The sequence below is a fragment of the Salmo salar genome, chromosome 26 (genome assembly GCF_965601325.2).
Source record: "Salmo salar chromosome 26, fSalSal1, whole genome shotgun sequence".
Taxonomy (NCBI): domain Eukaryota; kingdom Metazoa; phylum Chordata; class Actinopteri; order Salmoniformes; family Salmonidae; genus Salmo; species Salmo salar.
This window is the reverse complement of record NC_138316.1, coordinates 42,218,703-42,230,559: the sequence shown is the minus strand read 5'-3', so window position 1 is coordinate 42,230,559 and position 11,857 is coordinate 42,218,703. Positions and strand designations below refer to the sequence as shown.

Here is an 11,857-nt window from a genome sequence, read left to right as displayed (position 1 = left end):
ACTGTATAACATACATCATCAGGGTTTATGTCTCCTCTAGCAGATTTACATTTGACATTTTAGTCATTTAGCCGGTGCTCTTATCCAGAGCGACTTACAGTAGTGAGAGCATACATTTTAATATTTATTTCTTACTGGTCCCCCGTGGGAATTGAACCCACAACCCTGGCACTGCAAGCACCATGCTCTAAGCACCATGCTCTACCAACTGAGCGGAATACAGAGTACACGCCAGATGTAGTGGGTTATACACATACCAAATTATTATATGCCGTATTAATACATGGCTGGATTGATAGACAATGACCTCTAGTGGTAATGTTAAATATTGCAGCTACCTCAGGAAATGTATATATTATTCAGTGTCATCACTATCCTGTCATTGTCCTTTGACTAGACATTAAATGGTATTGAATTGAATGCGGGAGTTCTATTAGTTGAGCAAGATCAATCATACTTACGCCTACTTTTAATATGGACAAAGTTACTTATCTTACTGAAGAATGTCACTTTTTTTATTCAACTATTATATTCATATACTGTAACTTGTCTGCTGATGGCCATGCTGTAGTTGAACATATCCTAGTTGTCATAACAGATGATAAGGTAGTTATTAGTATCACAGCTATTTGATAGAAGAGAAAGGGAGAGCATTATATGATACCTTGAATCCACTATCTCGGTTTCCACAGCAACCGGTATTAAATAACATGTACTCTGTGGTGGACTTTAGAACTGGCAGGCAGATGGGTGTGGAGACAGGTGAGGTGAGCCAGGTGCATTCTAGGAGAGAGATCTCTGACTACAGACATGGTAAGAAAAAACTATTGAATTGTTTTGTGTTTACTAATTTCTGTACATGTTTAGGCCAATTCATGGTGTATTGTGTTTTTCCTCAGGCTAAATTCCTGTCAGGAACTCAGATCAACGGTAAGGTGTGCTATATTGTTGCTAGCTTTTCTTTTGGTGTGTGGGAGGTCACATGGGACATAAATAATGTCATTATTTTTCAATAAATTGATATTGAACAGTAGAGTAAAATGTTGTGACAAACTTTGAGAGCAATGTCTTTTTAAAAAGGGCATTTTAGAAAATAATAATCCCATTTGAGGTTAAAAGTATGATTTACTTATTTCTCTACACTTGTGAGACAAGAACATTTGAATTGCCTCCTTGGTGAGGAGAAAGCATTTTGACATTGTAATATGCACTGTTTTTAGAAAGGATTATCATGATTAGTTTTTTAGTTTCTTTTCACCCAGAACATTAGTGCATTATTTGCCTGTTTTTCCTCTTCCTGTAGAGTTCAAGGAATGTTTCTCCTTGTACGACAAGAAGCGCAAAGGGAAGATTGAAGCCAAGGACCTGATCACAGTTATGCGCTGTCTGGGGACAAGTCCCACCTTTGGTGAGATCGACCGACACCTGCAGGTCCACAAGATAGGTACGCAATCAAGGGCCCATCACTTACCCTGGGGGCATCTCAGTAGTCTAGAGTGACTTACCCTGGGGGCATCTCAGTAGTCTAGAGTGACTTACCCTGGGGGGGGCATCTCAGTAGTCTAGAGTGACTTACCCTGGGGGCATCTCAGTAGTCTAGAGTGACTTACCCTGGGGGCATCTCAGTAGTCTAGAGTGACTTACCCTGGGGGGGGCATCTCAGTAGTCTAGAGTGACTTACCCTGGGGGGGCATCTCAGTAGTCTAGAGTGACTTACCCTGGGGGGGCATCTCAGTAGTCTAGAGTGACTTACCATGGGGGGGGCATCTCAGTAGTCTAGAGTGACTTACCCTGGGGGGGCATCTCAGTAGTCTAGAGTGACTTACCCTGGGGGGGGCATCTCAGTAGTCTAGAGTGACTTACCCTGGGGGCATCTCAGTAGTCTAGAGTGACTTACCCTGGGGGCATCTCAGTAGTCTAGAGTGACTTACCCTGGGGGGGGCATCTCAGTAGTCTAGAGTGACTTACCCTGGGGGGGCATCTCAGTAGTCTAGAGTGACTTACCCTGGGGGGGCATCTCAGTAGTCTAGAGTGACTTACCCTGGGGGGGGCATCTCAGTAGTCTAGAGTGACTTACCCTGGGGGGGCATCTCAGTAGTCTAGAGTGACTTACCCTGGGGGGGGCATCTCAGTAGTCTAGAGTGACTTACCCTGGGGGCATCTCAGTAGTCTAGAGCGACTTACCCTGGGGGGGGCATCTCAGTAGTCTAGAGCGACTTACCCTGGGGGCATCTCAGTAGTCTAGAGTGACTTACCCTGGGGGCATCTCAGTAGTCTAGAGTGACTTACCCTGGGGGGGCATCTCAGTAGTCTAGAGTGACTTACCCTGGGGGGGCATCTCAGTAGTCTAGAGTGACTTACCCTGGGGGGGCATCTCAGTAGTCTAGAGTGACTTACCCTGGGGGGGGCATCTCAGTAGTCTAGAGTGACTTACCCTGGGGGGGCATCTCAGTAGTCTAGAGTGACTTACCCTGGGGGGGGCATCTCAGTAGTCTAGAGTGACTTACCCTGGGGGCATCTCAGTAGTCTAGAGCGACTTACCCTGGGGGGGGCATCTCAGTAGTCTAGAGCGACTTACCCTGGGGGCATCTCAGTAGTCTAGAGTGACTTACCCTGGGGAGCATCTCAGTAGTCTAGAGTGACTTACCCTGGGGGCATCTCAGTAGTCTAGAGTGACTTACCCTGGGGGGGCATCTCAGTAGTCTAGAGTGACTTACCCTGGGGGGGCATCTCAGTAGTCTATTGACTGACCCTGGGGGCATCTCAGTAGTCTAGAGCGACTTACCCTGGGGGGCATCTCAGTAGTCTAGAGTGACTTACCCTGGGGGGGGCATCTCAGTAGTCTAGTGACTTACCCTGGGCGGCATCTCAGTAGTCTAGTGACTGACCCTGGGGGGGCATCTCAGTAGTCTAGAGTGACTTACCCTGGGGGGCATCTCAGTAGTCTAGAGTGACTTACCCTGGGGGCATCTCAGTAGTCTAGAGTGATTACCCTGGGGGGGCATCTCAGTAGTCTAGTGACTGACCCTGGGGGCATCTCAGTAGTCTAGTGACTTACCATGGGGGCATCTCAGTAGTCTAGTGACTTACCCTGGGGGCATCTCAGTAGTCTAGAGTGACTTACCCTGGGGGCATCTCAGTAGTCTAGTGACTTACCCTGGGGGCATCTCAGTAGTCTAGAGTGACTTACCCTGGGGGGCATCTCAGTAGTCTAGAGTGACTTACCCTGGGGGCATCTCAGTAGTCTAGTGACTTACCATGGGGGCATCTCAGTAGTCTAGAGTGACTTACCCTGGGGGCATCTCAGTAGTCTAGAGTGACTTACCCTGGGGGCATCTCAGTAGTCTAGAGTGACTTACCATGGGGGCATCTCAGTAGTCTAGAGTGACTTACCCTGGGGGCATCTCAGTAGTCTAGTGACTTACCCTGGGGGGCATCTCAGTAGTCTAGTGACTTACCCTGGGGGGCATCTCAGTAGTCTAGTGACTTACCCTGGGGGGCATCTCAGTAGTCTAGTGACTTACCATGGGGGCATCTCAGTGGTCAGTCAAGTGAAAATGATGGTCAGTAAAGAACTTTAAGCTCGTCTCTCAATTTAAAAAAAAAAACATGTCAATACTTTGCCCCTTGATAACCAGTGCACTTCTGTATGTTGTAAAAGTGTTACATGGTCGCTGCCAGTATCATTGCATAGTGCAGAAAATACACGAGCACACCCTTCTCATTAACCTGTAGTGAGTTATTCACAATTTTCGATTAACAAATAACGTTTTATATGTAAGATGGCGAAATGAAGAGCAAAATGATTATTGTTATTTGTGCCCTGGTCCTATAAGAGCTCTTTGTCACTTCCCATGAGCCGGGTTGTGACAAAAACTCACATCCATTCTAAGGTTTAATAAATGTATCTTATAGTGTGTGTGAGGCAGGCTTACAATGATGTAAAAAAAAAAACATTTGACAGTGCACTGACCCTGATGCTAGAGGGGGTACACAGCAAGAGGTTGAATGTTTGAAGGGGTACAGGACTATACAAGGTTTGGGAACCACTGGCCTATAGCCCTCAAACTCAACTCTGGACCTCAAAGCCCGCATGTTTCATTGTTCCCCTCTAATCAGGGACTGAATTAGACCTGGGACAGCAGGTGTATGCAATTAATGATCAGGTAGAACAGAAAACCAGCAGGCTCCGGGACCTCGTAGGGTAAGAGTTGAGTACCCCTGGTCGAGAGTGACTTACCCTGGGGGGACTGTCAATAGTCTACAGTAAGTTTCTCCAACCCTGTTTCTAGAGAGCTAACATCCTGTAGGTTTTCGCACCAAACCTAATCTAGCGCACCTGATTGTAATAATTAGCTAGTTAATAAGCTGAACCAGGTTAGTTACAACTGGTGTTGGAGTGAAGGGTAGCTCTCCAGGAACAGGGTTGGAGTTAAAACCTACAGGAAGGTAGCTCTCCAGGAACAGGGTTGGAGTTAAAACCTACAGGAAGGTAGCTCTCCAGGAACAGGGTTGGAGTTAAAACCTACAGGAGGGTAGTTCTCCAGGAACAGGGTTGGAGTTAAAACCTACAGGAGGGTAGCTCTCCAGGAACAGGGTTGGAGTTAAAACCTACAGGAGGGTAGATCTCCAGGAACAGGGTTGGAGTTATAACCTACAGGAGGGTAGCTCTCCAGGAACAGGGTTGGAGTGAGAACCTACAGGAGGGTAGCTCTCCAGGAACAGGGTTGGAGTTAAAACCTACAGGAGGGTAGCTCTCCAGGAACAGGGTTGGAGTTAAAACCTACAGGAAGGTAGCTCTCCAGGAACAGGGTTGGAGTTAAAACCTACAGGAGGGTAGCTCTCCAGGAACAGGGTTGGAGTTAAAACCTACAGGAGGGTAGCTCTCCAGGAACAGGGTTGGGAGAGCCCTGGTCTAGAGTGACTTACCCTGGGGGCATCTCAATAGTCTATAGCAGGGGTATTCAACTCTTACGCTATGAGGTCTGGAGCCTGCTGGTTTTCTGTTCTACCTGATAATTAACTGCACCCTAAATCAGTCCCTGATTAGATGGGAATGATGAAAAAACACAGTGGAACTGGTTGAGTTTGAGGGTTCTAAAGGGACTTCCTCTCCTTCACCTGCTTTACCACAGCATGTTTAAAGATCAGTGTAGATGAAGGGAACGAGCAGGGAAGCAGAAGCCATTAGAATATTGAGGCGGCTCTAGACACCTGTTGATCTAGCCATACTGTCTATGAATCGTAGTGAGGTTTTGGCTGTAAATTATTTAGTAGGCAGGCAAGCCGCTACTTGGGGGATGGGTAGAGGGAGAAGTTGTCACATTGAGTGTAACCTACACTTTAGCTGAAATCTGTCCCAAGCCTGTTCCAATTACATTTATTACATTAAAACAATTATTTCATCTTTTCTCAGCTCTTCATAATTGCTGCACTGAACTTTTTAACCTGGGGGAAGTACTGAGAAATATTAAAACCAATTAACTGATTTGGTCATGTGAAAGTGGCTTTGGTTAGAACACGTTTAACTCAACAGAATTTTTTTCCATCAATCCCCAACTTCCCGATTACAATATTGAACAGAATGTTTTTCTCAGAGTCAAAAAGTTTTCCTGCTCTGTTACTCTGAACTTTATGCCCATTTGCAGTTCATTATTTTACACATTTAAACAGACAGCCCAATTCTGATCTTTTTTCAGTTGTTTTTCTTTTACCAATCAGATCAGCACTGAAAAAGATGTGAAAAGATCTGATGTGATTGGTCAAAAGATCCATTAGTGGAAAAAATATCAGAATTGGGCTGCCTGTGTAAATGCAGCCATATTGACACACTACGCAACCCTAACACGTTATTTTATTGAAGAAGTAAGGAATAATCAACAATGCTCAGTACAGTTGTATGAAAATATACCACAACTCGGCCATGTAGCAGATAACCAGTCACTTTAACAGCAGCATTTAGGCCTATTTTGGATCAATGGTGCCCTTTGCAGGTGATTAGTTCTACTAATATCCTTCCTTCTCCAGATAAGAAGGGCGAGCTAGACTTCTCCACCTTCCTGACCATGATGCATCGGCAGATCCAGCAGGAGGACCCCAAGGCGGAAATCCTGGAGGCCATGAGGATGACGGACAAGCAGAAGAAGGGCTACATCCTGGCCTCAGAGCTCCGGGCCAAGCTCACCAAGCTGGGAGAGAAGCTAACTGATAAAGAAGGTAGCCTACTGTCGTGTCTTTGGGGTACCATTAAACTGAAGACATGTTTATCAATTAACTCCCTGTAATTATTATCACGCGATTAAACTGATTAATCGTTTAATTGTAATTAACTAGGAGATCGGGGCACCAAGGAAAATATTCAGATTACAAAGTTATAATTTTCCTAATATAACTTTCCTATATTATAACATTATATATTATATTCTATTCTTCTGGTTTAAATGGTGTATTTTACCTCGCGTCCAGTCTCATTCCAAACGTCGTAAATTGTTGTATCTGCACGAACCCAGTCTTTACTAAAATCATCCATACATCAATTGTCTTAAAATCATTTATTTACTAAACTAAGTAATTCACATAAAGTAAACAAACAGTAATTATCATCACAAAGAATTGGTAGAGTAATGTGCCCTAGTGGGCTAAAACAGGCATGGCTGGTGTCTTGTAGAACAATGGGTCATAAAATGTTCAGCTGAGGAGGTACACAGAGTTCATCAATATTAACAATTGACAATTGAACGCTCACTCATTCGGGAACAATTGCAATCAATAAATATTTACGCTCAGTGTGTCGTCGGGATCCTTGTTGAAGCGTCGTTCGGTTGGAGAGTTCTCTCTCTCTCTCTCTCGGTTAGAATGGATCTTTCAAAGCGACATTCATTAATGTCGTCATAGAATGGATGTTTCGTTGGTCTTCGCGTTCAATGATATAATTTACTTAGCTGCAGACTAATAATTAATATCAAAGACTTGTTCTTATTCTGTCGGTATCAATAGTCTAAAAGTTAACCACGTGGTATAGTTCACTTTCAGTAGAGTACTTGGATGGTCAAACCTATTGGCCAACCCGCAATGGAGTGGAGGCCGGGTCTGAAGAAATGTAAATCAGGGTATGTTTTATAGTGACATAGAACAGCTTGTCACATGACGCCTGGTCCTGTCTGTGTCCCTGGAGGCGTGCCGATGACTGAGTTAAGCTTGGTACAAAAATACAATTCTATCACATTAACATCAGTACATAGCATCTCAATGTATTACAAATAGCTTTATCCTTATTAATACATTCTATACAACCATGTGTATGCAAGTCTCAAGGCTGAGGCTATTATATAAACCGTTTTATGGTAATATGGCTATATTGTCTCTTCTGAGTATCACAAAATTGTACCAAGCGGACCAGTTCGTAGCTGGATTCTTCACCAATCTTCCATACCTTCTCCAGAACACAAATGTCATTCGGTTCCCCAATTCTGTGAGTTGGAAGAATTTCCTGTGTCTCTCTATGGGACCCCTCTGTGTCTCAACTGGGCCATGTGGTTGTAAGATTCTCCTCTGGAATTTTACAACCCTTTCACACAGGGCCTGGGTGGGGGGAGGTAGGTTGGGGGATGGTGCAAGGGGGGAGGGGGTCAACTGTCCTCCCTGTATTCAAAGAGGCCAACGTCATGACACTACAATGTGTTTCTATCACTAGGGGTTTTAGCTGACATGGATTAAGACCAGACTAGATATAATGCCTAATGGAGCCTCTATTGAAAATGCTGTATAATGCAGGAGCAGTAGGTAGGCTGAATCTGGCTCTGGGAAACTGGAACTGAAAGTGCAGCTCAACAGTCTCAATTGGCTCCTTCTTACAATCTCTTATACATAATCTGCACTGGTCTGAACACATGGTAGAGGTAAATAAAATAAAAAGTGAAATATAACTGGTATAACTTTACCTGGTATTAGTTTATCAGTTCAGCTCTTTTAACCCTTAACACTTGTACCCGTATACGGGTTGAAAATGGCAGATTTGGACAGTGATAAACACCAAGATTGGATCTCAGTGTCTGTACAGTAACATGCTATAAATGACGTCAGAGCTCAGGCTCTGTGCTTCACAGCTCTGTCTGGGTTTTGACTGACAAGCGATCTGAATTTGAGCACTCCAGTGACAAGAAGTTGCCCCCATCCCTCCAGCGAATTGGGCAACTTGTTAAAATGTTTTGTCTGCGTGAGGGAAACGTTGATCCCTCCAGGGAATTGGGCAACTTGTTAAAATGTTTTGTCTGTGTGAGGGAAACGTTGATCCCTCCAGGGAATTGGGCAACTTGTTAAAATGTTTTGTCTGCGTGAGGGAAACGTTGATCCCTCCAGGGAATTGGGCAACTTGTTAAAATGTTTTGTCTGCGTGAGGGAAACGTTGTAAATTAAGAGGACTCCATGTATTGTGAAAGATGAAACGTTGAGGATTATAATAAATACTGAGTTGATGTCATACAAGCCTAACACCCGTGAGTCCAAATGTGCACTTCACATTTCCATGTCATAAATCTAATTTCATATAAAGCGTTTATGATCACCATGTTTGATGTATAGTTACAAGAAGACATGGCGTCATACCCTGGTTTATTTTGAACAGAATGAGCCTGTCTGTCTACAGTGAAGAACATTTGCCTTGGCACACGCACCTGAATGCACTCATGATGCCTTTCTATAGACTGGTTTGGTTGTTTAGCAACAACCGCGCAACTATGGGGTTGGCTTAGATTGTTGAAACGTTAAATATATTTGTATTTATTGAAAATAAATATATTTGCACAATGAGCACTTGTCTCTCAAATACATTGTTACAGTTGTTGGTTAGCTAGCCAGCAAATGTTTGCCATATTAGCAGAGACACGACATCTGTCCAAACACCTCAAAACAAGACATGTTATCAAGAAGAAAATAAAACTACAATTCCTCTCATGGCAGCTTCCTGTCATTGTTGGTAGCTACTGGCCATCCAGAATCACAACATGACTTCTACCCCATTGAATCACGTGACGTTGTCAGATAACCAATCTATGCACACCAAATTTACGATATGTTTCCCTAAATTGCATTTTGAAATCCTAGCACTTTCATATCATATTGTATTACTTAGCTAGTCATGTTGGCAATAGAACAAGCTTTCAAACGATTCCCATCTGACCCAGATTGATTTATAATGGACCGTTCTTGGATTGCTTAAACAACAACAGTAATTGTGTGATTGCAGGGTTGTGTTCCAAACAAAATAACTACACGTGTCCTCGCTCTAATTCCTCAACGGCACAGCTAGGAGCTCAAAAAAGCACCTTACAGTTGAAGCCTTTTTTTTTTGTCATAAAAGTGCATTGACATTTCTTAGGAAATGTGCACACTTTGGAGAGGTGTGTGGCCACTTAGGCACCAATTACACCTCTCTCTCAAACCTCTTATTGTTCTGTCTTATGTTGCAACTACAACACATTTTACAGGAATATTATCATGTTTCTGAATGTATCCAGAGTATTTTCACATTTTGTTATGAACAAATGTGGCAAAAAAGTACATAATGTAAAATGCACATAAAATCAAGTGCTTGTATTCAGTCTTGTCAGGTAAACTGTTGTCCTCACCTCTTGGTCTAATAATCTCTAAACTGTTCCCTTTCAATTTCTACCATGCTTATGCTTTTCATATTTCTTCTGTAAGAAACATGTCAAGGTAGCCCTAACCAGTTCCAGGCTGTGTCACAGGTGGATGTGACCAGGAGCCCCATGTTGCGGCGCACAATTGGCCCAGCATCGTCCGGGTTAGGGGAGGGTTTGGCCGGGGGGGGATTTCCTTGTCTCATTGTGCTCTAGCGACTCCTTGTGGCGGGCCGGGCTCTGACACATTGGTGCGACTGGCTTCGGGGTTAAGCAAGCAGTGTGTCAAGAAGCAGCGCGGCTTGGCAGGTCATGTTTCGGAGGACGCATGGCTCTCGACCTTCACCTCTCCCGAATCCGTTGGGGGAGTTGCAGCGATGAGACAAGATCGTGACTACCAATTGGATATCACGAAATTGGGGAGAAAAAGGGGGTACCTTTTTTTTATTTTTTTATTATGTGGCCCTATCCATAGGCCAATTAACAGGAGTGTAAAGGGTTAAATAGGTGCAGAAACAAGGCCACTTTAGACTGTTGTGATGCACCAAGTGGCTCCAAGAGACCCTATGGAAATACACATGCAGATGGGAGCTTCCCCACTGGGCACACACTGGTTGAATCAACGTTATTTCCACGTAATTTCAATGAAATTGAATTGATGTCTGTCCCAGTGGGTCAAGTCATCCTCATTCTGCAGACTCTAGTTTTGTCTAATCTTGATTATTGTCCAGTCATGTGGTCCAGTGTTGCAAGGAAAGACCTAGTTAAGCTGCAGCTGGCCCAGAACAGAGCGGCACGTTTTGCTCTTCATTGTAATCAGAGGGCTGATATAAATACTATGCAGTCTCTCTTGGCTAAGAGTTGAGGAGAGACTGACTGCATCACTTCTTTTTATAAGGAACATTCATGTGTTGAAAATCCCAAATTGTTTGCATAGTCAACTTACACACAGCTCTGACACACACACTTATCCCACCAGACATGCCACCAGGGGTCTCTTCACAGTCCCCAAATCCAGAACAAATTCAAGAAACGTACAGTATTATATAGAGCCCTTATTGCATGGAACTTCCTTCCATCTCAGATTGCTCAAATAAACAGCAAACCTGGTTTCAAAAAACAGATAAAGCAACACCTCGCGGCACAACGCCTCTCCCCTATTTGACCTAGATAGTTTGTGTGTATGCATTGATATGTAGGCTACGTGTGCCTTTTTAAAAATGTATGTAGTTCTGTTCTTGAGCTGTTCTTGTCTAATGATGTTCTGTATTTTGTCATTCTGTATTATGTTTCATATTTTGTGTGGATCCCAGGAAGAGTAGCTGCTGCTTTTGCAACAGTTAACGGGGATCCGAATAAAATACCAAATGTGTCAACACATACATGAACTGATTCTTGTGTAAATTTGCAAATTATAAAACACATCATTTGAATGGAGTTATTTTTTAAAAGTTTCTACCTGCTAACATACTTGTTGTTGGTCCCAGATCAGCGAATTAACATGAAGTTATTTCCCCTCTAAACTTTGCAGTGGACGAGCTATTCAGAGAAGCCAACGTGAAGTCTAATGGCAAGGTGCACTACGAGGAGTTCACCAGGATGGTGACACTACCGTCAGTGGATTACTGAGGGACAGGACAGGAGGAGATGATGTCCTTTATGACAGGGAAGCATGGTCATGGAAGGGACCTGGTTATGCATGCACTGAGCATTACCCAACCACCTCCATGCACTGAGCATTACCCAACCACCTCCATGCACTGAGCATTACCCAACCACCTCCATGCACTTAATTTATTGATCATCTAGGTTTGTGTCTATTGTACTCTACTTTCATTTATTCAAGTGCATTTGATGAATTAAATGATGTCTTTTGGGGGGGGGTTATTTGAGTAGCTGCTGCATGTGCAATATGTAATGGACATTAAAATCAACTAAACTCCCTTTTGATTTTGAGTTTTAAACTGTTTGTTGAACTTGTGTTCTAGGTGTATCATTTTATAAATGTAGTTTACATGATGCAGTCGTTCAAGCTCTTTCAGCCATACCATTCAACTAAAACGTTGTTTGTTCCTCCCACGATATTCTTTACAATAACAATTTAGGTCAATATCTACATGTCATAATAACCAAATTATTCAACGTCATTAGTAGGAATATATATATATATATATATTTTTAAATACTAGATATGTAGGAAGGACCGAATTCTTTGCACA

General features: G+C 43.4%; 1 protein-coding gene across 1 annotated transcript; it reads left to right on the top strand.

Moving 5' to 3' along the window:
- The first annotated feature begins 230 nt into the window (after positions 1-230).
- LOC106562770 (calmodulin-like protein 4) lies at positions 231-11,582 on the top strand. Its single transcript, XM_014127770.3, has 5 exons — positions 231-813; positions 900-930; positions 1,304-1,444; positions 6,028-6,216; positions 11,170-11,582. The coding sequence occupies exons 1-5, from the start codon at positions 811-813 to the stop codon at positions 11,265-11,267; spliced, it is 462 nt and encodes a 153-aa protein (XP_013983245.1). The 5' UTR covers positions 231-810; the 3' UTR covers positions 11,268-11,582.
- Positions 11,583-11,857: the final 275 nt, after the last annotated feature.

Excerpts from the sequence above, each read along its gene's own strand:
- LOC106562770 (XM_014127770.3), top strand. Across the intron at positions 931-1,303 it reads GTCAGGAACTCAGATCAACG|AGTTCAAGGAATGTTTCTCC; the intron begins GTAAGGTGTGCT and ends CTCTTCCTGTAG. Across the intron at positions 1,445-6,027 it reads CCTGCAGGTCCACAAGATAG|ATAAGAAGGGCGAGCTAGAC; the intron begins GTACGCAATCAA and ends TTCCTTCTCCAG.